Source organism: Mustela nivalis (assembly GCF_964662115.1).
Source record: "Mustela nivalis genome assembly, chromosome: 4".
Lineage (NCBI taxonomy): Eukaryota > Metazoa > Chordata > Mammalia > Carnivora > Mustelidae > Mustela > Mustela nivalis.
The window spans coordinates 161,780,284-161,807,474 of NC_139023.1; the positions used below are offsets into that span (position 1 = coordinate 161,780,284).

Here is a 27,191-nt window from a genome sequence, read left to right on the forward strand (position 1 = left end):
CAGGCCCTTGGAATTCTGGGGCACTCCAGGGCTGATTTCTGCAGCAAGGGTAAGAGATTTCTGCGGCAGTGATAACATGCAGACGTATGCAATTCTGCACCTGCACCATCCACTGTCAGCTGCAGAATTCTAGTAGCCCTTGCTTCCGGGTTCTTGGCTGGCAGAGTCCTTTAGACCCCCTTTGTTTTGTGCATCTTAAATTATTAACCAGCTCATGGATGAGTGTTTAGGATTGGGATGGCTGGAAGGGGGCAAAATGTCACTTTGCACACAGCCCTGGGTAAAATATTTGGCTCCTAGTGTGTGCTTTGAGATACTGAGCTCCTAAAAAGGGGAAAATGTGAACAAAGGGGCATAACTTAAAAAAACAAAAACGAAAACAAAACAAACACAAAAGGGCCAATTAGGAGTTCCAACTTTGAAGACAATTCAAATAGCACTCCATTTTGCAGATTCAGGACTCTCAAAGGGTGTGATGCTTAGTGATAGGAAAAGCCTGTTTTAAAAGTGAGGCTCTCCTCCTTGGGAGGGGGGCATCTAGTGGAAATCAGCACCAGAAAGTGAATGCCCACTCTGGGCATCCTTGGGTGATTGGGTGAGAGGCTGAGCACCAATCATGGGCAGGAGGGAGGTCCATTTTGCTAATGCCATGAAAGGGTTTCACCGGTGATTCCAGAAGCTAGAGATGAGATTCCACATGAACAAAATTAAATCCTTGCCTGTACAAGCCTGGAATGCTCTGGGGCCGGGCCATATCTCTAAGCACAGCTTGTCACACACTCAAATGCACAATTTTCTGACGCAAACGATCAATGCTAGAATACCAAGGCACTGGCAGCATAATGCCAAGATCACATTTTACAGTTGCAACAGGATTGCAAGGGACTCTTGCTGATGGCAAGCCAAACACTTACATTTTTCCTATGAAGACGCTCAGGACCATGGTCTCATCATTCAAGCACAGAACTTCTGAGAGTCGGCGGTACAGCTGGTGTTGTGTTAAGGGAAGAGAAAGTAATCAGAAAATATGGATTAGAAAAGTCACATTCCAACATTGTTTTTGTCCTTATTCAGGGGTAAGATGTGGGAAGAAAATGGACAAAAGTGTAGAGGAAGTCTCTGTTGAAGGGGTAAACTAGTTTCTAAGTATTACTTGATACTAGAGAGATGCTGAGCTATCTTACCAGTACCCTTCACCCCAAGATGACAAATACTGTCAAAACCTTCTGCTGTTCTGAACATCAATTCATGTACAGAGACTGAGAAATGCCAACACTGAGACCACCAGATGTTTTGCCCAGCCATCTGTTAAGCACTTGGAACACTAGAGAAATGGACCCAATTCTTGGATGAACCTCTCAAAATTCTATAAGAAGAGACATCTGGACCATCCTGACACTATAATCTGTGTCTGAACTGCTATCACATGTTTCTCAGCAATTCTGCAAGCATAAGTGAGAACCAAGTGGAGCCAACTGAGCGCCTGTTACCTTAGAGGATTTTTGCACCTGGTCCCCAATGTAGATCTTACGAAACTGTTCAAAAAAGCTCAGCATGGCCAATTCTAGCTTCTCATTACCCGCTTGAGCCAGGCGAGAATCTGTTAGGTTCATCAGCTGGAGCACCCTAGAGGAAGAAGAGCAATGATTCTCTCAACAGCAGGATATCCTGATCACTCTAGAAAATCCAAACTATCCTCAAATAGGCCTCTGTGTCTCCTCTCCTTACCCATCCTATCTGAAAGGCATTCTCTGCAGGCTCAGTGCTCTGCTGAGAGAACAGAATTCCCCATTTCTGCCCCACAGGAACCACAGCAGAAGAATGAATATGAGCGACCTGTTGGCTGTTTAAAAGTTCCAGTCCACCAAGACTAAAGACTGAGGCGGAACTAATAGTTGGCTTAAACATAGTGGGAAAACAAAACAAAACACTGGCACTGGGGTTATGACCTTCCTTGAAACTTTGTGAGACCGTAAGTAAAGCAATTTATTTCTGAGTCCCAGTTCCTCATCTGTAAAATGACGGAGACTGGACTAAGCTCGTGGTTCTCAATCTTTTTTTCCCACAGAGCCATGAAGGGAATGGGCACATGAAGGGCAATGTCCACAGGCCGGTAAAAGTTCCAGAGACCAAGAGCAGATATGCTACCCGTGACTTCATCCCTTTACCCCCTCCCACACCTTTCCCCCAAAAAGAAAGAATACTGGAATGCAAGTGTGTGAATACTGCATGAATAAGAATGTTACTACAAGTTAAGTCACTTATCATTCTGATGATGTGAGAACAGGTAAACTATTCTTGACATATAATGAGTGAATAAGACTCAGGCATGACGCTATAACACTCAGTATGAGAACCAGTATACAAGACACTCTCTAAACTCAACTTATATTATGACACACATGCAGTATCACACCAGGCTGACGAATCAGATAGCTTATTAGCTTTTATCCTTATCAAATCTTTGCTGAACTCTTCAAAAAATGCCATCTGTGACATGCCATGGAGATTTTGTCAGGATTAAGGCACCTAAGGGCAGATGGGCATCATCTGATAAGAGAAAAATGGGGATTTTTTCAGAATAAGAATTATGGACTGAAATGTCTAGGAACCAATCTATTCTAAGCCATCATGTTAAAATGTGTTTATCTCTAAGGAGAGCATTGGAAAGTTCAGAACCCTTCAGGGTGGCAGTTCCCCAGGGCTGCAGTCTGTTCGCACACAATTCTGAAACACGATCTATCCTTCTACCTGCATTCTGACAGGAGGATGCAGCGTGCTGTCCAGGGGCTACTGGCTGTGTGACACCATGACAGACTGGATGCAGATACAGATAAGAGAATCCAGCTGACTTCTGAGCCGGACATTAAAACAAAGCCACTTTCCTCATTAATTTTTTTGAAAAAAATAAATAAATAAAAATAAAAAAAAAATTTTTTTTTTTAAAGATTTTATTTATTTGACAGAGAGAGAGAAATCACAAGTAGGCAGAAAGGCAGGCAGAGAGAGAGAGAGAGGAGGAAGCAGGCTCCCCGCAGAGCAGAGAGCCTGATGCGGGGCTCGATCCCAGAACTCTGGGATCATGACTTGAGCTGAAGGCAGAGGCTTTAACCCACTGAGCCACCCAGGCGCCCCTTGAAAAATATTTTAAAAAACATTACTTATGCTGACATGTAATGGAGCTTATTTTTAAGGGAATAAATTTAAATTTTCTCCGTTTTACTTTTCATTTTTTTTTTTTTACAAAAAGATTTAAATCATCTCTCCACCCAACGTGAGGCTCAAACTCAACCCTGAGATCGAGTCGCATGATCCAGCCAGGTGCCCCAGTTTTACTTTTTAATACAAAAACTATCAATAGCTATATTTTATAAACAGAAACTCTTTGAGATTCTCAATACTTTTTTAAAAAGTAATTTTTAAAATACTTCTAAATACCTTTTTAAGAAGGTGAATAGTCCTGATGAAAAGGTTAGAGAACCTCTGTGGCAGAGTATTAAAAAATCCTGCCTTTTTATTCTTTTAAAGATTCTATTTATTTGAGAGAGAGCACAAATTGGGGGGAAGGGCAGAGGGAAAGGGATAAGCCGACTCCCTACTGAGCAGGGAGCCCAAGCCAGGGCTTGATCCCAGAACCCCAAGATTATGACTGAGCTGAAGGCATATGATACCCAACCAACTGAACACCCAGGCACCCCCAAATCCTGCCTTTTTATTTCTATGTTAGGTGAATCCTTAGAAATCACTTAATGTTCATTTATAGGTTTTTAGGAAGATGGATGAGAATTACATAGACACAAAATAACTTGAAAACTTCTGGGTGGAACAGTGTATGTCAAGAGATTTGAAAGGCTGTAGAAACTCTGTAATTCCGTATTTGGGAATATCTGAACCATATTTTCCTCTTAGTCTTACCCTGCTATGGAAAAAACAGTCCACATTTCATTAACTCTAAGATATTGTCCTTAAAACTAAAAGCTACTCCCTATTCTGGTTTTCCTAATTCTGTATCCATCATTTCCTTGCTGAATTACTGTAAATGTTTTTTCAGTAAAGACTGTAGGTAGAATTTTTGCTGTATTTATAAAATGTGTGAAGCTGGGGCTATAACAGTCCTTCATTTTCTGGGCACCAGCTTCATGAGATTATATTCTATCAATATAGAAGGAGGAAAGCATTAATAGAAGCATGTCAAGTTCCTGTGATGTTAGGACCCAAAAGGAGGGGTCTCGGTCAAAGCTGTGAAATGGAGAGACTCTGTGAGAGCACCTACCGACAGACAAGCTCGCCATCCATAGCATCTTGTTCGTCAGTGCTGGCAAAGGAAACCCGGCCACCGATCACTGCGCCAATGATGTAAACCAGCCACGTCAGCCGTCCTGCAACAGGAAGAAGATCTGTTAGTGTCTAGACTCCAGCGGTCATTTCATTGACGAAATCTCCTCATAGTGAGGTGTGTTTCTTACTAGGAGCTTCTGTAATCTTAAGAACAGTATGGTAAAGCTATAGTGTCTAATTTTTCTTACTGAGCATAGCTACCACCCTGCTCTGGCAAGGGTGAGGCCAAGGGGAAATTCAGTAGATAACCAACAGTCCCCTATGAGACAAGGTCATTATTTTTAGAGTCCAGTACTTTTTTTTTTCTTTTTAAAATTTTATTTATTTGAGAGAGAGAGAGAGAACACAAGCAGGGGAGTAGCAGGGAGAAGCAGGCTTCCCGCTGAGCAGCAAGCCTGACACAGGGCTGGATCCCAGGACTCTGGAATCATGACCTGAGCTGAAGGCAGATGTTTAACTGACTGAGCCATCCAGGAGCTCCAGAGTCCAGTACTTTCTTGGAAGTTAAAAACACATCCACCTAGACACGATTTCAGTTACTCTCCCTTAGCCCTGTGGCATTTATTCATAGTATTCTTTTGTGTAGATGGAGAAGATGGATGATTGAAGAGTCCTTTTGGGGGGCAAGAAGGAAAGAGAGGTGGCAGTGAGTGAAGAAGGATAGCACCACTTTTCAGGCCGCAGCACTGTCCACTCACCTTCCTGCACCGCGATATCCATCGGGCTGGCACTAGCACTCTGCAGCAGCTCCTGATAGGACTGGGCGGACTGGTCAAACAACTGCACGAGGAGTGCACATGTCTTCTCATACTCACAACGCCCGATGGTGGACAGCTGGTCCAGCTGCTGCTGCACCAGGCCGGTATCCTCCAGAGGGTCTTCCAGGCCATCCCTGCTCCCAAGGGAAAAGGAAGGCGGCTCTCTTAAAAGATACCATTGATTTCCCCACTATGACACCTCTCGTTCTTCTGCATTTAGCCACCGTTTAGCAGCACTACATTTTACCAAGAAACATATAATATAAAAAGTGGGAAGATGGTCATACTAAAGTCATCTGCTTTAGATACACTCTGTGAGTTGGTGTCTAGCTTTTGATCTGAACTCCTGCTCCCTTAACGTTTGCCTCAATCCCTTCAGTCCTTTGCTTCATACCCTAGGAGCTCTTGGTTTTTACTCTCTTGCTTGTTCTTGGCTCTAAGTACCTTTGGGACTACACATATCCTGTCCCTGTGTGGGGCCATTGTGGCCAGATATGTTTTGGAATTCAGAGCTCTTCAGATTTTAAAGAGGCAATATGATGCTTCTAGCATGTGCTATGAACCCTCAATGGACTCTCCAGGGTAGCAACTACAGTTTTCCTATAGCAAAATGTTTAACCATCAGGAAGAGTCATACAAAGCAGAAGTTTTCAAAAAGGCTCTAAATGGTCTCATATTAGCACATGTCTAATTTTGCCACCAAATGAGTTCTGTTTCCAACCTATGAGAAAATTTAGTTTTCACTTCTTGGATTTTAGACTCACAGAGGAGGCACTGTGAATCTATACCAGGTCCTACCTTACATATCGATTGCTAGACTTGAAAATCACATTGTACTCCAAGCTCCTCTTCTGTTGCTACATCACAGTATGACAACCCAGCAGCTGCACCACCATGACCATCACAACTAGAGGTCACAGCTGTGTGTATACTATGGTCCACATACAGGGCCAAGACACAGTAATTTAATCCTTTTAATAACCTGCCCGAGAGCACACAGCTATTAACTGGCTATTCCAGCCCAGAGCCCACACCTGTAACCACTCCTCAACAACGCATCACTGAAACCAGCTGAATCCTCAGGAACAGAAAGTACATGGATGATAGAACAATGCTTTCCAGGGGACTTCACAAATACTTGAATTTTGAAAGGATTCAAGTCATTAACAATTGAGCCTATAACTCTTCTGACAATTTAATGCACTTGACTCTGAGCCAATTAAGATCTGATTTAAAAAAACACAAAACAAAACCCAGAACTTCAGAGTCCAATTCCCCTGAAAAATAACAACAAAAAATACAGATATAAATACAGATATACACACATACAAGAAAGGTCCCTCAAGAATAACTTCACTTTTTATAAGTCATTTCTGAAAGGGTCTAACATTTCTTTAGCTATAGATTTCTGGTCAAGTCAAGGTAGACAGAAACCATGCATTCCTGTAACGCAATCGGCAATTAGCTGCGTAGGATTCTACCTCCTCTGGTAAGCTCTGGATTGTGTCGTCTTAGTTATCTACTTCTTTCTTCAGGAAGCTAAAGCACCTATAACTTACACATAATTCTTATCATCTATAGCTTATAAATGTTCCTGTCATGTTAAAAAGGAATCATCGGCAAGGACAAAGAGAATACTGATGATATACCTTGTATTCAAAGAGATCGCCAAGGAGGGCAGAAAAATGAGGACATGAATGAGGATGTTGCAGAGAAAGCCTGTTCTCTCAGATTTTATGCTCCACCTGCTATTCGGCTGACATGAGGAAACAGCCGTTAACGGCATCAGCTCCAAGGAGGCCCATGTCAAGTGTGCCTTCGCCAACTGGGTGTCTGACCTCTGGCAAGTCTGACACCAGGCGGCTGTCCCAGTTTCCTTACCTCAGGATGATGTGCACAGATTCCAAACGGGATGTGATATAGGCTTTGGTGACCTCAGGAGTATAAGTTTCCAGCATGTGGGGCTCTGTGGCTTTCACGTATGGCACAGAGGCTGCCAGCCGCTGCCAAAGGCTCAGGAGATAGTGCACACTATTTGGGGCAAATTCCCAGTGCTAAGGAAAACCAAAAGAGCAGGAGGCATATTTCTCATTTTTTATACACATTAGTCCCATGCCATTTGACACAAAGGATAAAGGCTTAAAAAAAAAGAAAGGGATAAATGTTTATGGGCTTTGTTCTGTGCATGACAACTTGTCTAATGTGCTTATTATTATTTTGGAGATTAAGCATCTAATAAAAAGAGCTGCTCTACACTGGTTGTGTAAGCCTTCCCACAAGGAAAGCCTTGTGTAAGTGGTTCTCAAACATTAGTATCCCTGAGAATCACCTGAAGAACCTGTTTGACACAGAGACACCAAGGCTCCACTCTGGATCTAGTGAAGCAGAAATTATGGGGGTAAAACACAAGCAACCTGTGTTTTTCATCACACTTTCCAGATGATTTTGATGCAAGCCATAAAATTTGAGAACCACTGTCTTATATTACATGACTAAGAGAGGTCACTAGCTCTCTCTCGACTCTTTTGTCTCACTATGTTCCAATCTTGTTTTTTCAGAGGGATAAGCTAAATATTATCCTTGCAATTCCCACATGTTCCTCTAACCAAACTCCTCGCACTTCTTTAAGGCAAACAATCAGGCTGCAATAACTACTCTGCAGGTTTGCCCTATATTATATTCAGGCGGGGGTGGGGGAGGGAATACAGGCATACCTTGGAGATACTACTAGAGGTCTGATTCCAGACCACTGCAATAAAGCGAGTCAAATGAGTGTTTTGGTTTCCCAGTGCACATAAGAAAGTTTTGTTTCATACTACACTATTGTCCAGTAAGTGTACAATAACATTATGTCTAAAACACAAAGTACATATCTTAAGTAAAAAATATTTTGGTGCTAAAAATGCTAACCATCGCCTGAGCTTTCAGAGAGTTGTAATCACTGACCACAGATCACCATATTAAATATGAGAAGGCCTGAAATATCGTGAGAATTGCCAAAATGCAACACAGACATGAAGCGAGCAAGTGCTATTGGAAAAATGGCACCGACATACTTGCTTAATGAAGGGTTGCCACAAACATTCAACTTGTAAAGAACACAGGATCCATGAAGTGCAATAAAATGAGGTTATGCCCGTATTCTTTTAAGTTCAAAACCAATGAGCAAGAGAAGAGGTTTCACTGTGCAGGCGAGATATGAGAGAAGACAAACCTGTAGGCTGGTCACTGTGAAGTTAGCTATCAATCGGATGACCTCAGGGTAGTTTTCCACCTTTACTAATTCTCCCAGTTGATAGTTACTCTTCAATCGGGCCAGCAGTCTGCAAAACTCATGGTAATTGTTTGGGTCTGATAAGCTCTGGTGACAGCACAGGAGGAAAATAAAATGTAAATGTATACTTTCACAATGACAATGGGGATGGCACAAGGGGAAGGGAGAATCTACTTGAACTTCTCAGCTACAGGTCCTCACTTCTAATGACACATCCGTAGAATGTTCAAAAACAATTTTTTAGAAAATCACTTTTAAAAGACATGGTCACATCTACTATCTCATTTGTTCAAAACAATTATCCTGTGGGATGAAATTATTAGCCTCAATTGAAAGTCTGAAATGGAGGCTCAAAAAGATCACATTACTTGCTTAAAGCTGTAAAGTTAATTAGCAACAGAAAAGGGGGTACAATTGAAGATATTTCTGGTCTGTTTGCTTCCCACTGATCAAAGATCATGAATTTTTCATTTTTACCTCTGTCAAATTTATCATTAAATAAGGCTATACTCCTGTGACAGTCATAAAAATGTTTAATTTATTTACATTATATCATCACTGCTGTAACAATTTAATTCCTAGATTAGTATTTTTATATATTTTACTTTATACTTATATGAAAAACTTTGGATTATTTGCATATTACACTTATATAGGTATATTTATTGTTTTCTTATGTAGGTATTCCTCGATAAGCATACTTTATTTTGTTCACCACCACATCCCTGGTACATAATAGGTGCTCTATGTATTTGTTGGATGAATAAATGCATTTTTAATAGTCTTTAATAAATGGTGCTAGGAAAACTGGACAGAAACATGCAAAAAACCCAAAACTGGACCACGTTCTTACAAATACACAAAAATAAACTCAAAATGAATTAAAGATCTAAATGTGAGACTGAAACCATAAAACTCCTTGAAGAAATGTAGGCAGTCATCTCCTGGACATTGTCCCAGCGACACTTCTCTGAATATGTCTCCTCAGGCAAGGCAAACAAAGGCAAAAATAAACTACTGGGACTACACCAAAATAAAAAGCTTTTGCACAGTGAAGGAAACCATCAGCAAAATGAAAAGACAACCTACCGAATGGGAGAAGATACCTGTATATGATATATCTTATAAGGGGTTAGGATCCAAAATATATAAACAACTCAACACCAAAAAACAATCTGGTTAAAAAATGGGCAGAGGATCTGAAGAAGACCTACAGATAGTCAACAGACACATGAAAACATGCTCAACATCACTCATCATCAAACCACAATGAGATATATCACCTTACACTTGTCAGAAAAAGACAAGAAGTCCTCGGGCACCTGGCTGGCTGAGTCATTAGAGCACGTTACTCTTTTTTTTTTTTTTTTAAGAGCATATACCCTTGATCCCAGGGTTGTGAGTTCGAACCCCACACTGGGTGTACAGCTTCCTTAAAAGAACAGAACAAAACAAAAACAAAAGACCAACACCCCCCCCCTCAAAACCCTACAAACTTGACTTCAAAAGACAAGAAAGAACAAGCGCTGGTAAGGATGTGGAGAAAAATGAACTCTCATGCACTGTTGGTGGGAATATGAACTGATAGAGCCTCTGTGGAAAACAGAGTATGAAGGTTCCTCAAAAAATTAAAAATAAAAATACTGTGTGATCCAGTAATTTCACTACTGGGTAACTACTCAAGGAAAACAAAAACACTAATCTGAAAAGATATATGCAACCCTATGTGTATGCGGCATTATTTACAATAACCAAGATATGGAAGCAACCTAAGTGTACAATGATAGATGAATGGATAAAGAAGTGGTCTATATATATGTACCATATATATATACACACATACACACACACACATATATACACATACACATACATATACATACAATGTATTACATTGCTTAACCATAAAAAAGACTCACATCTGGCCATTTGCGACAATGTAGAAGGACCTAGAGGGTACTATGTGAGTCAAAGTGAACTAAATGAGTCAAATGAAAGACAAATACCAGAGGATTTCACTTATATATAGACTCTAAAAAAATAAAACAAATGAACAAATAAACAACAAAAAAAGCAGAGACAGACTCATAAATACAGAGAACAAAGGGTAGCCAGAGGGGAGGCAATGGGCAGGATGGCCAAAAATGGATGAAGGGGAGTGGGAGCCACAGGCTTTCAGTTATGCAGTGAAGAAGTCATGAGGAGAAAAGGTATAGCACAGGGAATATAGTCAATGGTACTATAATAGCATTGTGTGGTGCCAAATGGTAGCCACACTTGCGGTGGGCATAACACAATGTACAGAGTTGTTTCACTATGTTGTACATCTGAAACTGATGTACATTCTCAGTCAACTATACTTCGGTTAAAAAAAAAGAATTATTAAAAAGAGGGACAGAACTGAGTATATTTAAAAACAAAATGCCTGTATGGTATTTTCTAGTGTAGAGGAGTGGCACTTTAAAAAAAAGTAGGTGTTGGCTGAATCTCTGGAAATGAAAAACACAAAAAGGCCAATTGAGTTACGCAATGAATACCAGATGGGCAGTATCTCCCTTCCCATCTAAAAGCAGACCTACACACTTGGGTAAATAATGTATATTAAAAAAAAAAAAAAAAAAAAAAAAATGGAAACAGAAATAAAAACCAAACTCTCAATTCTTAATTTCTTGGGGGAAAAATGACCAGCTGTCTTATTTTCCTGTGTCCAAGTAGTCCTTTCCCCTAACTCCTGCATTCTTGAAGCTAGAGGATACAAATTCCTCATTTGGGTAAACATTTTCAAGAATCTGCCTACAGGACACCTGGGTGGCTCCGTCAGTTAAGTCGCTCAGGTCATGATGCCAGGGTCCTGGGATCAAGTCCTGCATCAGGCTCTGTGCTCAGCAGGGAGCCTGCTTCTCCCTCTGCTTGCCGCTCCCCCTACTTGTACTCTCTCTCTGATAAATAAATAAAATCTTAAAGGAAAAAAATCTGCCGACAGATACAGACTCAGTTAAACCTTCTGAGAATGACACACTGAAGTGTTCTCTAGGTTTCTGCTAAGTGTGGCTTCTAGATGGTAGTTCCTTCGGATTCAACAGAGAGGCATATACTAATTACACACATCCACACACAACATGTATTTAAATATGTATTCAAATAGTAAATTCTCAAAAATCTTACCTGTGGGTTTTCCAGTATTCGCTTAACACCATCAACAAGATGTGAGAGAAACTTGGCCCTCTCTGCATTGTTAAACAGGGATCTTCTGACTGAGGCAATTTGTACTAAGCAGGATAGTACCTAAAAACAGGCACAACCAAACACAACTGATTAAAAAGATAATACAGCTACTCCATATTATCTTTTCCCTCTTTCCCCTCCTAGAATATTCTTCCTTGCATATGCTATTAACTGTTCTTTCAACCTCCCTACTATTACCATGATACAGAAAGATCAAGAAGAGTACAGCTGAGGATACTGGAAACAGCTTTATTAAAACAAAAAAAAAGATCATTAGATCCAAGTTACCATAACAACTAGTTAAATTCAGTCTGGAAATTCACTTAGGTATTATTCTTTGACCACCCAATGGCTTCTTTGATTCTTTTAAGATATGTATTTAAGGCTTGGAAATACCATATAATTTGTAGGTTAAGAAAGCTTTAGGTGTCGTTTTCTCTGCTTCACTAAGACTTTTGGCTAATCAGGCTTTGCCATAATGAAATAACCAAGCTAGATCTGTGTTCTGAAAAGAACAGGCTTTACCCTGAAAACCTTTCCCCTTTCCCCACTGTGCTAGGTATTTATACTGTCTGCCCCTCCAGATCTGTCTTCTATCCTTCTCCACACTGCTCTGTTCCCTGGGAGGCTGACTTCTGTCCATTTAGAGCCACAGCTCCCCCTCCCTCCTGCCTCCAGTAGGCTTCAACCACTGGAAAGTACTAGCAAGAGATTAAGGGCAGGAAGAAAGAGGTACCCCCTGTGGACCCCTGGCTAGGCCATGAATGGCAGTGTCCCTCCCTCTGCGCCCAGCCCTAGCCTAGGCCACAGCTTCAGTTCTTTCCAGGGTTTCCTACCCCTTGCCACCTGGGGCTCCCTACTACTGCACACCCTAGAGGGTATACCTCACCTCACCACCCCTGGCTAGATTCCCTTAGTGTTGCCCACATCTTTACTAATAGTCTTTTCATGAACTACCTCTCCAGTGAGCTACCTTTTCCTGAAGTAAACTTAAAGATACAAACAACACTGAATTCACATTTCTACTAAAGCTAAGGTCTACATGTGGAAAAGTACCGTAATAACCAGGAAAACAGCCTACTGTAGAAACACTGTGTAAAACACCCATTACTTTACTGTCTTCTTATCTGTGTGTTTTGTACGTTAGCAATTTACATGAAATAATCTGAAATACTAGGCCAATGTCTTTCAGGACCTGGGTGAATTTTGAAATTTGATGAGGTTAATTACTGCCTTTTTTTTTTTTTTTTTAAAGATTTTATTTATTTATTTGACAGAGAGATCACAAGTAGGCAGAGAGGCAGGCAGAGAGAGAGGAGGAAGCAGGCTCCTTGCTGAGCAGAGAGCCCTATGCGGGGCTTGATCCCAGGACCCTGAGATCACGACCTGAGCCAAAGGCAGCGGCTTAACCCACTGAGCCACCCAGGCGCCCTAATTACTGCTTTAAAGGAGAAAAATGCATCATTTCCAAGAGCTCTGTAATGTTATCCAGGATGGTATTCAAATTTACCTTCTCCTCACAGCTTCCATTTATCACTTATGTAACATGTGCCTGAAGGACTTTCAAAAATTTTCTTGGGGGGCACCTGGGTGGCTCAGTGGGTTAAAGCTTCTGCCTTCGGCTCGGGTCATGATCCCAGGGTCCTGGGATCGAGCCCCACATCGGGCTCTCTGCTCAGCAGGGAGCCTGCTTCTCCCTCTCTCTGTCTGCCTTCCTCTCTGCCTACTTGTTATCTCTGTCTGTCAAATAAATAAATAAAATCGTAAAAAAATTTTTTTTTCTTGGGCAGGATAATCTTCAGTTAGACAATACAAGCTGAATCCCCCCCCCCAACCCCTCCCACACACACACTCTAGCTTGTGGCTGTTTGAGGTACAGTATAAAGTCAGATTCAAGATGAGACAGAAGAGCTTGGCATTTGCAGCAATTTGTCACTAGACAGGAATAATTTAAAGAGAATTAAATTAATTCTCTTCACTATGAGAACCTTTAGGCTACAAGCTTTACCACAAAAGGCTAAATAACTAACCCTAGCATTTTTATGCTTCACTTGGATGATTTTGTACGACAGAATGAATGAGCGTAAGGCTCATTCACCACTGCTACTTTTTGGATGTAGGTGGGGCTTTAGAAACTGTGGTCCTGACTCACCAGAGGTGAAAACGAAGGAGGGATGGAATGATACAGGTCAAAAAACAGCTGCAGAGTTGAAGAATCTAAGAACGCTGAAAAAAGACAAAGGAACCGTTACTGAGTACGTCGCTTGTTGCTAGTGACACACTTACAGCACTATGTACTGGGGGGCACCTCCTCTCACAGGGTTCCTTTCAAGGGATAAGCTAAGAAGGGCTTTGGAGTTTTTCCTGTTTTTTTTTTGTTTGTTTGTTTTTGTTTTGTTTTATTTTTTAAAGCACTAGGTTTTAGCTCCTCTAAAGAACAGATTCATTCCTATGACCCCCAGAGAACTTAAGACAATCAGGGCTATGTTCAAAGCAAGAAGTTTGATTCTGAAAAACGTAAAAACAAGCATAAGCACGCGTTCTTTTCTTTGGTTTCATGTTTAAACCTAGAAATGACCTCAAATGAGTAAGGAATCCCTAGGTGATGAATGTGAGAAGGTCAAACTCACATCTGTTAGTAACCCAGTAATTAAAAAAGTCCTCCCCAAGCTAGGAAACCCAAGTAAGGTTCCTTCAACAGCCTCTTCCTCACTGTATCAAGATAGATGCTGACTTTCTAAGTTTTCTCTAAAAGCAAGCAAGGGATCTCCAGGGGTTCCTCAGACCATCCGGCAGACATGACGTGGGGCTGAGCAGCAGTCTGTTCCCGGGGGTGCAGTACTCCTACCTGATCTCCAGCTGGTGGGAATCTGTACTGTGCACAGGTCATCTGAGGACTCATCAGTAGAAGTGCCGATGAAATCAAAGTTTAGGCAGTTATGAGTGAGTTTGAGCAGTTGCATGAGTAAGCCATGCTGACTTTCATCATTCAAGTTTAGATTCTTTCCTGAAGCCTGTAAAAATTACCACATAATGAGCCCCAAACAATCACTCCTCTCTTCCAAGTTTGCTGCCAGACTCCTGAGAAGGCTGTTAAGCCAGAAAAGGAAGGCAGTATTTCAACTCAATGAAGTGATGTTTCCCCTGCAAAAGGGGCTGCACTTCTGTCACCTTAATGTCATTGTGAAAACCCTAGCTGCTTATTTACTATAAAAACACGAAACTGGTATTTAAAGAAATCCCCCTTTTGACACGTAAGGTTTACATGTTGTAGACACAGTGGCCACAGGGGATTCTGAAGCCATACGGGATGGGTGGTTACTCCATTTGCTGTGAGATCCTGGTTATATCTAGATGGGGCTGGAGACCTCAGTGACTAGGTGGCTAATTGGTTTTGATGGTATCAGCCAGAAAGAGTCAATCCTCAGTTTTCTCAAAAGCTTTCCCCCTTCAGGGTGTATAATAGCTGTTGCCAGGTAGCTTGCCCAACCCAAGGATTGTTTGGGAATCCTGAGGTAGAACTAGGTAATTGAGGGAAAAGATGAACATCATTAACGCGGACAACACAAAGAATCTAAACTTGCTTCTAAAACTCACGACATAAGGGAAAATGAGACTAAGAACAAAAAAACCTCACAAAACACCAAACCAAACCACCCAAAATGAACAAACAGCCAGACGCTAACCCCATTTAGTTTTCTACAGGGAGGTCCATATAGACTGTTATAAATGTGTAGGACTCACAGGTGAGCATTTCTTTCCTAGTTCAACTCATTCATAAATGAACTTGAACATTTTAAAACAGGTAATTTCCTTATGTGGTAACTGTCTACCCCTTCAGGTTATGAAATCTAAATGGATGTTAGAAATTCAAAATCTACTTTTCCTTACAGATGCTGCTTGTTTATGTGCTGCCTGAAACTCAGCAGGGGGCAGGGGAGCCAGCCTGTTTCAGTATGCTAACAATGCAGTCAGAACCTGCTTTTAGAGCTCTAAGAATCCAAACACCATAAAGCTAACATGCTTTTATTCCATGCAGGAAGATTTTATGTGGGTATAAAAAAGCAAACAACAAAATCCCAAACTTTGTGGTAAACCAGATTCCCTGGGATACGTGTTCACATACTGTGCTTTGCTTAAGGGAAGAGCTCTGAAATAAGGCAAGCGCAATCCCCTCTCTAGAGTCAGTGGTCAGTATGGTACTTTCTTCCACAACTTGGAGACCGGTGTCGTGTGAGAGATGGTAATGGTTAGAGCTGCACCAACTCTCAAGGGGTGAGCTTAGAGCTGACCTTTAACAGGTCCCAACTCATTCTCATCCTTTCAAAGGGGACTGGGAAGCAGGATCCAACCTACAATCTCACCTGTTTTAGTAAATTGCAGGAAAGTGTAAAGATATCAAATAACGATGAATCTCGGAAAGAAGAGGCTATTTTTCTGTGCTTGGTTAAAGGATGCGTGGTGTCGGCCTGCGCAAAAAGATAAACCAATTCAAGTTTTAGAATTAATTGCAAAGAAAAAATTTTCATATAGACATCAAGTAAACTAAGATTTCCAGTAAAACCAACTTACACACAAAATACCTTTTTAATGTTTAAATCACTGTTAACTCATGAATAATGAGAGGATGCAAAGGACAATAAGCTGCTAACCGCTAGCCAGGATGGGTCTATAGCTTACAGACGGAAGACAGAAAGATGGATGAGCATCTCCACTGCAGTTTTAATTTCCTCCACATTTAAGGAGGTAAAATTTAACCTACTGCTGGCAGATACTGTTAATAATTTCTAGCATATTGTATTGTGGCTTAGTCTCAGAAACAGATAGTGGTAAAGCTTGGTAAACAATCCACCCGAGGCTAAAGTCACCACAGAATTTCCAAAGCAGTCTTTAACTGACAGCCATGAACTTAGGATGACTGACAATAGCCCATGATACTCCCTGCTTCTCTAACCTATTTTAACACATAGTCTCTTTTCTAGAAGTGAGCACTTAATTGAAGGGGAGCATCAGTCTCTCACTGTTTCCTCTGTTCCTCTCTCTTCAGCCAAACGTTAAAGGTTTTTATGGTTAAGAACTCTGTTTTTACTTTAGTATGCCCTCTATTCTTGACACACAGGCACTTCAGTAAGCAGAATAAAGGGATTTCAAGGTTTCCAAGGGAATTTTTAGTCCAACCACCTCCTGTAAGCTTAAATCTCTTCTATTCTATATACCAATCAGTTCATTCAGGAGAGGGCTCATCTGCTGTTGGCATGTTAAAGAATAATGCAGCAAGATTTCTTGATTTTTCTTTTTTTAAAGCTTCATTTACTTATGTAGTCTACACCCAATGTGGGGCTCGAACTCATGACCCCGAGATCAAGAGTCACATGCTCCTCTGAGCCAGCCAGGTACCCCTCCTCTTGATTTTATTTCTAAGTTCAGACAGGGCTGGTAAAAGAAATATGCTTTCTGATTTAAATCTGACAACCAAAAAAAGAAGAGAAAACTAAGTTTTGCAGAGGTTCAAAATATCCCCCAATTCTAGCTTCAGTGTCACTGTGTTATCATAAATATCTTGGATAGTATGACATTGCCAGTTTATAGACCATTTTCCATATGTAATCAGGTATGCTGATGATAACACAGAGAATAACTGCATACATTAAGTACATTACACACATTTCTACTGTTCCATTAAGAAAGACAAAATTTTGAAGTTTTAAAATATATCAATATTGGTGTACTATGCGGGGCCAAGCTTCCACAAGGAGAACATTAACCCCACAATCTCTGTCCTCAGTTAATGCGTGCTTTCATATTACAAAGGTAACAGTGGCTCAATAAGAAGTTACTTGTTAAGAGCAAAGGCTCTGGAATAAGATGATGTGGGTTCAAATTCAGATATTGTTGCCTGCTAACTGTGATACCTTAGGCGAATTATTGACCCTTATGTGCTTCAGCTTCCTCATCTAGAAAATGGGACAGCCACGGAACCTACCTCCCAGGACTAATGTGAGAATAAAAATTAGCTGCTACCAGTAAAGTGCTCAGAACAGCGCCTGCTGCATAGTAGTCACTCCATTATTATTCTGATAATTACTGACCATGGTGGGGATCGCATGTGACAGAGAACAAAGTATGGACTCCAGAGTTTAAGTAACTAGAAGCCGATGCATTTAGAACAGTACTACCTCACAGTTAAAATTTCTCAAGGTTAATAAAAAGGTCTATATAAATATGCGCAGTAGCAACAGTGATGCCGAGGTAATTCACAGCTGGCGACTGAAGGGTGAGATGTCACAACTAATATTAATACCGGCCTATTCAATAATTACAAAATTTTAGCTGGATACAAAAGTAAATGACTAAAATAAAAAATAATAGCCACAGCAAAAGAAAGCCACTGGTGTTTCCTCTGTAGTAACCTGTGACAAGGACTATTCAAAAAGTTATTGTATGTCTTAAGCATTCTAAAAAGATGACCAGAAAAGTCTTTAATAGTAGCACTTGCGAATTGAGTTTTAAATGGTAATAAATACATGGTAATTATTTAGCAGATATTCTGTTCCACTTTTGTGATCCCCTTTTTTGATGCATTCTCTTTCATTAGCAAAGCAGTAATTTAACTAAGGTTTTAACTTAGGAATGTTGCTCTCATCTCTCACAATGAACATTAATACCAGTAAGGAGAGCTGATGGGCGGATAAAATGTTCTGGAGGCAGACGGGGACCAGGATATTAAGAACGAGGTAGGCTGCATGTACAGAGGAAAATCCACTGGAACTATTGTTTCAAAGGGCATTAATCACTTACCGCAAAAGCACACAACTGCCAAAAAAGATCATCCCACACATAGCAGAAAACACCAATACTAAGAAAAAATATGGCACTTACTTCAATGAGGAAGGCTGTAGCACTTACTTGATTAATTTCATTGGTTAGCTGAGATAAAATTGTGACGCCAATGATGCAGTACTCAACACTATCCTGGTAAAAACAAGGCAAGGCAGACGTTGGTGTGTGCAGCATAACTCTGGCCATGGCCCTGCAGCCATGCTTTCGAAATGGCAGAACCCTGTGTAGCTAGGGAACTGCCAAGATAAGGCAGCAAGGAATAGTAGTTTAAAACTGTTGCTTTGCAGGACATGAAACGTAACCGCCACAGAGAAAGAGTGCTAAATCTAATTTCATCAAGACTGAAACCTTTTGAATTTAATAAATAGTCATGTGCATTATACCATATTCATTATACAAAGAAAAACTGGCAAAATACACTTACGTGACAAGTGGGTGCATAACGTAATTCACACAAAAAGACTACATGTAACAATAAGAAAAAAAACAAAGAGCCAGATTTTTAAAATTTTAAGTAAGATATAAATGGGAAGTTCACAGAAAAAAAGACTAGTAGTATATTAACGTATGAAAATTTGTTCTGTCTCATTCCTAACTCAAACGCTGAGATACTAATTCTTTTTATTTATTAAATTGGAAAAATAAAAAAGCTGAGCTCCCAGGGTGGAGGTACAGAAGAATAGGCAGGCACTCTTTTAGCTGTTGTATGGAAACAACTTTTTTTTGAGGATAATTTGGAAATATCTCTGAAAGCCAAGAATACACACATCCCTTTGATTGTATAATTCTAAGGGTAGGAATTCACCCTACAAACACACTTGTTATAATCCAAGTTTGACAGGCGTATATTATGTTTGGATATTCACTTAAGTGTTTACTTAATAGTCAAAGTACAGAACCAAACTAAATGTCTACCTACAAGACATTTAATTAAGTGATGGTATTTTCAGATTGGAATAGTATACAGGCATTAGAAAAAATGGTGTTTGTCTGTGCTGACATGTAAGCATGTAAAGCCAAGCAATATTAAAGGCAAAAAAGACACAGAAGATAACGTACAAAATAATTTCATTTTGTGTAATTTCTAAAAAGTAGATCACTATGTAAGCATATACATGTTGCTTCTCACATTCCTACTACATCACATATATACAATCATACCTGTAAGAACCTTGTGACGTCTGTGATTGCATTTCTGAAGACGTAGTCATCCTTCTGACAGTCAAACCAGCCCAGTTTTGTGATTCTGGCATATAACTGAATAAGTGCTTGTGTCACAAAAGTAGCCAACTTTGGCCGAGTGGCAAGGTAGTTGAGCACATAGTTCCCTACAAAACAAAAAAATCCACGTAATAGAAAGCTCTGCCAGGGAAGGGCACACATCTTTATATCAAACATCCAAGACCCTTAAACCTTAAACTTTCTTAATTCTTGTTTCTGTTGTATTTCCTTAATTCTTAATGCGATTGAGAAATGGGACTCTGAATTTAAATTAGTAGGCTTTCTAATTCAGGATGTTATACTTGTCACAATGAAGACTCAAGAGTATTGCAGCCTTTAATCCACTCCCAGATAGTTAAGTAACACGCCTGCACAGAATTCAAAATCTTTAACATTTTTCTTTGTTATTAATGGCCATAAAGACTGAGTGAAAGAAACCTCCTGACAACAAAAGGGATGATTTAAAACTTTATCTAGAAATAATTATAAAAGGTCCTCTTCACTTTCAAAAGCCCTAAATTTGGGGGGGGGGGGACTGGATTCTACATATTTTATATGCTTACCAATTTCAGAACATTATCAAACAAGCAATGTGAATTTAACTATTACTAGCTCATCACTAAACAAACTAATTTCTTGAAAACAGATTAATTCTCTACTTACGAATATCTATGCGTTGCTCCAATGGTAGAGGGTTGTTTGTGCGTGATACAAGCTTTGTAAGGCATGTAGCTGCCAGTAACTGGGAGTAAGAGGACTGTGGAAAGACGGGGAAAAGGACTCAGAATTCAGTTTTATTGAGTTAGTCAGTTATGAGGTTTTTTATTTGGAGTTCTATGCTGAGATTCAAGAAATATTAATCAGTTCCGCCATATTTGATCCTCCACATTTTAGAGGGTCTAGGAAAAATGAGTCCCACACAAAGTATATGTTCTTTGAACTGATTTCAGTTATGAACAAGGTAAGTATGACATGAATGGCCTGATCGAACTGAATCCAGGGCAGATTTTGTATCACTTAGAGGGGGCCCATACTGGAGAGGATTGCTTCAGAAAGATATTAAGAAAACAGATCTTTAGAAGATGGATCTCTTCTTTCATTTACCAAGAAATCTTCTGTCAAAATCCTCATTATAGTGATGCTTCAAAAAGTTTCAACTTAAAATAATGCTAAAGTGTACCATTACAAAGTTAAAAAAAAAAAAAAAAAAAAAGCAACATTAGAGAGAGCCATTACATTATGCTGTAGAGTTAATCCCTGAACTGTATGTTTACATCAGCACAGCTATCAATCAGATACAGCTTCGGGCGAAGCATATGCTAGTTTTAAAGTAAATTTGTAACAATTATTTGTGAGAAAGAAAATCTATGTACTGTGCAAGGGAATAGCATTATCATATTCTCACATGTGGATTTTATGCATTTTAACCTTATGGAGAATAGAATATTCTGGTATACTAATTGATCATAATGTATAAAAAAAGAGCCCTGAGCAAATTCTTCCATGTGGCTCTATTATGATAATGTCCTATAACAGGGACAGACTCCGGACTATTAAAACAATTTAATTAAGGGTTAAGGATAATTTCCTGTAACACTAAAAATTCTTAAGACAGGATCCACAGGCACTGCATAATGGCATCAGTTATAAAAAAGTTTATGCTTAAGAAAAAAATCTATAAGGTGATTTTGATATGTGATTTTTATTCAACACTCCTGAACATGGTTTCAACTCATTAGAGTAGTAATAACGCAAGAGAGGCTACTCTAAATATAGAACACAGCATACAATTGTAACTATACATTACACAACATCTAAATGGTTTCTAGACATAATTCCAATAAACCTGCTTAGTTACTAAGATGTCAGCAGAGATTAAAAGGAAGATTGCACTGTAATTGTTCTTAGTACTGCACCAATCCTGTTTTACTGCAGCTTGATTTATTTACTGACTGTCAACCTGAGGCTCCAGAGTTAACAGGGTCAGAGATGATACCGTGGGGCTCCAGTGGGAGTCACCTGGAAGAGCTGGTCATGCATCTCCCGTAGCATAAAATATACGAGTGTAAGTGGGTCAATCTTAAGACTAAGGGACTGGGAAGAAATATACAACATACTACATGCAAAAACAGAGCAGAGCACTGTACCATCTCTGACCAGGGCTCTGTAACTTTCCCATGCTTGGAAAGAGTTCGCTCTCTCAGCCACTAGAGGATAATTTTTAGCCAATTGAACAAATCTGTAACATTGTCAGTGAAAATGAAAATATGAAGTCATCTAGAATTTTACCCTCAAAACAAATTAACTGCTTTTGTTCTTTCCACATGTCCTTCCAGTCTGAGGTAAGAGTGCTAGCTGCTGGTCTAGCTGGGGCTCTGACTCTCTCAGGCCCTTTCAGGATACCCTGGTTGGATTCTTAGCCTTCCTAAGACCTCCATCTTGCCCCCAGTACTAATTTAATCAAACTATGTCTCGTATTATACTGATCACTGCACTGCCATTTTCAAGCCCTGAGAGGCTCTGATTCCATTTTAAAACTCTTGACCTCTTGTGGTTTTCCTTGTGGAACGTTCCCCCCAGGGCTCGAGGGCAATATGCAGCAGCTGTGGCACAGGAGGCAGCACAGCGACCACTACGGCGCTTGCACGGTGACATGGGCTATGTTGGGTAAGAAGGGTCATGCGTATATAGCCCTGTCTTCTTTGTAAAGGATATGAGGTGGTACTTAAGTGTGAAAAACAGAAAGAAAGTCCCAGAAATGTGATTCAAGGTGAAAAATGACAGAACACAATATATGTTCAATGAGATTTTCCTGATGAGGCTGTGTGTCCTTTTACTATCAACCTGGCAGTTAGCGATGATGCTTTTTAAAGGTGAAATTAAGAAGGCAGAGAAGCACCTAGAAGAACTAAGGAACACAAGCTATCCCAATCCATCCTTAAACTTTGAATGTATTTTCCTAAACCTCTATTACCCTTCCGGATTTTTCAAATCTTACGTACACTTCCTCTTTCGAGGAGTAGCTGGCACTTGCTCAGGCAATCAGGGCTGTTGGTGAATTCAACCAAGGCTTTCTCTGCCTGGAGTCGAGTGGTTGTGTCTGTTGTCTCATAAAGCTGTTTGCACAGATTCTCTAGTTGGGCCAGGCTCTGGAAAAGATCAGTCAAGAAAGAAATCAGTCCAGCCTACTATTTATACACAAGGTACTGTGCACAAAATCTCTAGATGAAGATAAGTAATAATCAATGGAGAGAGACCTGCTTCTCAACTCTGAGGAGAATCTGGGTGACCTTTATCTAATCATTTATAGCTTTTTAAATTTTATATTTTAGAAGACAAAATGGTAAAATACCTATACTTTTTAAGTCATTCTGTTAGAGATCAATTGCAAATGATATATTCATTTTTCCTTGCAAATACCCATCCTCCTAAGCTTTTCCTAAAGGCCTTCAAATAAAAATTCAGAATTTACTTCTTGTCAACAACTTCAAAACAATACTGGAGGCACTGCTATAAAATTAAACACATAAACATACAACATAAGTGTCACATATATCTTTATATAATTTTAAGTATTTTGCCTTTTCCTAGTAGTTATTAGCTCACAATTATGTGTGCCAATAAAGATGGCCAACCTCTATGAGAAAGCTTCAGAATGCAAGTACGCACCTTCCTCCCTGGATCTCTCATGTTTCAAGTTCAGCGGACTCTCTCCTCCTGTCGTACTTTAAACTCTTGCTTCGGTTCCAAATTTAAAGTGGAAGGGTCAAAATAAATTCAACCCTCACATATGCTCAGACGGAGATAAGACCAGGGAAACGCCCCCAAACAAACCCTTCTCTCCAAATCTTGAACCAGTTCCAACGAGGCAGGAAGGGGATGGGTGTGTGCTTTAGTCAAAACCCAAAGGGATGCAAATCTACCTCCACTGAATGTGGTGTTGAAAAGCAAAGAGGAAAGAAACCAGTAAGAGTTCACTTAACTGTCACCTTTCACTGACTGGAGAGGGCAAACATCTGTTAGTCTTTAAAGGAATGGTTTGGACTTTAAGAAGAAATTAGCCTATTATCTACAGTAGCAAGCAAGATTAGGTTTAAACAGTATGAGGGATCCTACTATTAGAAATGACAATTCTGACAGAAACAGAAATAATAACAACAACAATAATAATGATAATAATTAAACAAACTGACCTGGGTAAATAGCCTACAATTTCTTACACAGCCTGTCTGCCCAAGGCTTTTCATGATCACTTTATTATGGTGTTCTTTTATAAATCACAGCTTTTGCACTAAGCAGGAAAACCCTTAGGGCAGGATACCTATTTTACTCAACCTGATTAATAAATTTCAAACATTAACCTAAAGGAAACAAGAAAGACAAATACTGATACTCTAAGACCAGCAGTCTCACTTCAGAGAGCTCCCCAACAACAGACCCAACATCCCCTACTCCAAAACAAAATCAACCAACCACCCTTCAAAGTATCTTGGGACTCTGGCCGTATGTTTAATTTGTTCCTCTCGGACTTCCAGGAGTCTTACTTCATACCTTCTTGAATTTAAAAGCACAGAGGAAACTGCACTTGTAAAAAAGTCAGATCTCAGTGAAGTTCCATAAGTAGCACCTGATTCTTCAGAAGCTTATGAACACAAGGAATAGAGGATAAGGCGAATTAATTACATATATTTCATAAACACAAGTGAAAGTGATACACTTACAATACTGGCCCAAGATCTTACCGATAAATGAATCAGTTTAATTTTAAATCCCCACATTCCTAAGCAAGGGATTAAATCTCCTTCACAAGGTTTAGTTTCAACCTAGCAGGCTGTGTCTCCCCATCCCGAACAAAATATTCATTTAAAAAAAAAAAAGAAGAAGAAGAAGAAGAAAGACGGGGTGCCTGGGTGGCTCACTGGGTTGAAGCCTCTGCCTTCAGCTCAGGTCATGATTCCAGGGTCCTGGGAGCATCGGGAATCTCTGCTCAGCAGGGAGCCGGCTTCCTACTCTCTCTCTGCCTGCCTTTCTGCCTACTTGTGGTTTCTGCTATCAAATAAATAAATAAAATCTTAAAAAAAAAAAAAAAGAAGAAAGAAAAAAATTATTTTAAAAATAGTTTAACAGTGGCACCCGGCTGGCTCCATCGTTAGGACATGAGACTCTTGATCTCAGGGTTATAAGTTTGAGCTCCACGCTGGGTGCAGAGATTACTTAAAAAAAAAAAAAAAAAAAAAGTAACACAGAAGCCATCAGCTGAAAGTCACCCTAACTAAAACTGAAAATAGCTATAAAATCTGGTATGAGGTATTGGGGAGCAGCAGCCACCTCATAACTCCACAGCCATCACATTCTGGGAGCTTTCCAATAACCTGAACAGACACTCCCTCCAAAAGTCACGCTGCTTAAGGTATAATGACTCTCCTTCAAGTCTGATCAATCAGTTCTGGCAGCACCCCCCATGCATATCCTATTTATGTTTATTACAACAAAGTTCACATGACGATGGCTGGGCATCTGTCACTAGTACTCCCTTACTCCTAAAACCTACACGCAGGTTATGGTGGGCTTTCTTGGTGGTTGTTCTGTTTTGATCTGCTTTAATTTGGCAGACAAAAACATACTGCAGGGTAAAGTCTGTTAATGAGTTCTCAGCTCAGGAAACAGGTCTGTTTAAAAAACAAAAAAGTAATTTGACCATTTACATAAACAGTTTGAGCAACTACAGCCCTGTTTCTGTGTTTCCAGAATGTTCTGTTTTCCCAAACAATTAGTGAGAACATCTAAAAACCACAGGGTTAACAGTCATTTTATTTGGGAATGTTACCCACACTACGCACGGAAGGAGAGGAGAGCGATACATTTATCTTTATGCCCTTCTGGATCCTAACGCTTCTAAAACAAATCTAACATTATTCTGAACCACCTTTTTTGGGACCCCAATAAAATAATTTACCCTACAATTATTTGACTAGCTATTAAAAGTAGTATTTCACATTTAGGATGGCAACAACAAGTCACGGCATTTCCCCTTTTTGCACAGTAACACCTGTATTAAACCTTCTCCCACCCACCCGTCTTATTGAGGACAACTACTATGTGATGACAGTTCAGTCACAGAAAAGCCTCCGGAGAAGAATGCCTATTTTCTATTCCTGAGACTGCCAAATGTACAATCCACAAAGAAACTTCCATCTGGTCCCACTGGAACAGAAAAAGCACACTTGGGTGAAATACTTCACAAAGCTGGAATGCGATCTGCCACTAGCGAAGCACTGCTTTAGTACAAGAAATGCAAGACAAACCCCCAAAACTAGACCATATAGATTTCAGCATGATAGCTAAGATGAACGTACTGAAAGAAAAGTGTCTTCACCAATATTTAGCAACAATATTATTTTACAGTCTTTTAAACTTGAATAGAGAAAATGCAGCTCATTTAGTCTCATTTCAATAAAAGGTGCAACCAGTTGAGACTACAGACCTCACAATACAATGAAGAATAACTACCTAAGAATTTCCTTTAGATTAGAGGAAAATGGAGATTGTTTCTGGATGAGATGTTATACTACAAAAAGCAGAATACTTAGGAACTTATTTAATTTGTAAAATACTGCTTTTTAAAAAGCCAACCAGTATGTATTTTTAAATTAGCCTCACTACTTTAAAAAAAAAAATTTTCACTTGGAGATTTCCAATCAAGGACTAGGATACTTAATTTTAGGAAAGATTTGATAATAGTCCCATAATGCTGAGTACTGAATAGAAAACAAACAGAACCCGTGGATGACTGGTCAGAGCTGCAGATTCTCTGCAGAGTCCATCTTTAATCTGACAGCGACCAGCACCACATATCAGAAACCACCATCCTATCACAAAGTGTGAAGTGCAGGCTCCATCCAGAGACTTTCTCATGAAAAATGTGGAGTAGATTTACCAATTCAGTATCTGAATTTTCATGATCAGGATGCCTTAAGATATACAAAAAAGAACTGCTGAAAAAAATCAACCTGCTTTCAACCTGCTCATAAACTACATTAATTTACATCTTCTTTAGTTGGAACTTTTCTGTGTACTAGGAAAACACTGTGTTAATTAAAGGTGCATACTGAAACTGCCAGGTAAATCATTCTGAAGATCCTTAAGTAAGGTTAATAAAATTAATATACTAATTACATTTTATTATTTACCTACTTGATAAGGCATTCTTATTGTCAATAACGAGTACCCAATTATCATAGTAATATCTTTTAAAACTCCTAACGATCCAGTAATAACAGTCAATTATTAGGTTAAAAAGCGAGAGGCAAAGGTGTATATAGTGTGTATCATTTGTGACATATGTTACCAAATTCAAAGAAGAAAATCTGGAGGAATACAAACCAATCATCTCTGGGAGGGGAGATTATGGGAAACTGTCAACTTCTATGTTATGTATTTCTGTAACTTGAATTTTTGACAGTCATGTATTACCTGTAAGCAGGAAAACCCCCAACAACTATACAGATAAGTATCTTTTTAAAGAACAGATTTGA

At 39.7% G+C, this 27,191-nt stretch overlaps 1 protein-coding gene across 4 annotated transcripts in view; it reads right to left on the reverse strand.

Annotated features, from left to right (window-relative positions):
• Positions 1 to 27,191, reverse strand: part of XPO7 (exportin 7) — a 90,694-nt gene that overhangs the window by 16,183 nt on the left and 47,320 nt on the right. The window contains exons 1-15 of one of the 4 annotated variants that reach the window (XM_082729304.1): positions 23,326 to 23,459; positions 22,659 to 22,805; positions 20,320 to 20,413; positions 19,597 to 19,763; positions 18,502 to 18,567; positions 15,960 to 16,064; positions 14,444 to 14,609; positions 13,748 to 13,821; positions 11,536 to 11,655; positions 8,311 to 8,457; positions 6,978 to 7,150; positions 5,037 to 5,230; positions 4,274 to 4,379; positions 1,491 to 1,626; positions 915 to 988 (exon numbers count right to left, since the gene is read on the reverse strand). In XM_082729304.1, coding sequence (XP_082585430.1) covers positions 915 to 988; positions 1,491 to 1,626; positions 4,274 to 4,379; positions 5,037 to 5,230; positions 6,978 to 7,150; positions 8,311 to 8,457; positions 11,536 to 11,655; positions 13,748 to 13,821; positions 14,444 to 14,609; positions 15,960 to 16,064; positions 18,502 to 18,567; positions 19,597 to 19,763; positions 20,320 to 20,413; positions 22,659 to 22,805; positions 23,326 to 23,346 — 1,790 coding nt within the window. In that variant the 5' untranslated portion in view covers positions 23,347 to 23,459. Of the gene's footprint in view, positions 1 to 914; positions 989 to 1,490; positions 1,627 to 4,273; positions 4,380 to 5,036; positions 5,231 to 6,977; positions 7,151 to 8,310; positions 8,458 to 11,535; positions 11,656 to 13,747; positions 13,822 to 14,443; positions 14,610 to 15,959; positions 16,065 to 18,474; positions 18,568 to 19,596; positions 19,764 to 20,319; positions 20,414 to 22,658; positions 22,806 to 23,325; positions 23,460 to 27,191 lie in introns of those variants that run through there. The other 3 variants (XM_082729302.1, XM_082729305.1, XM_082729303.1) reach the window with 3 other exon arrangements.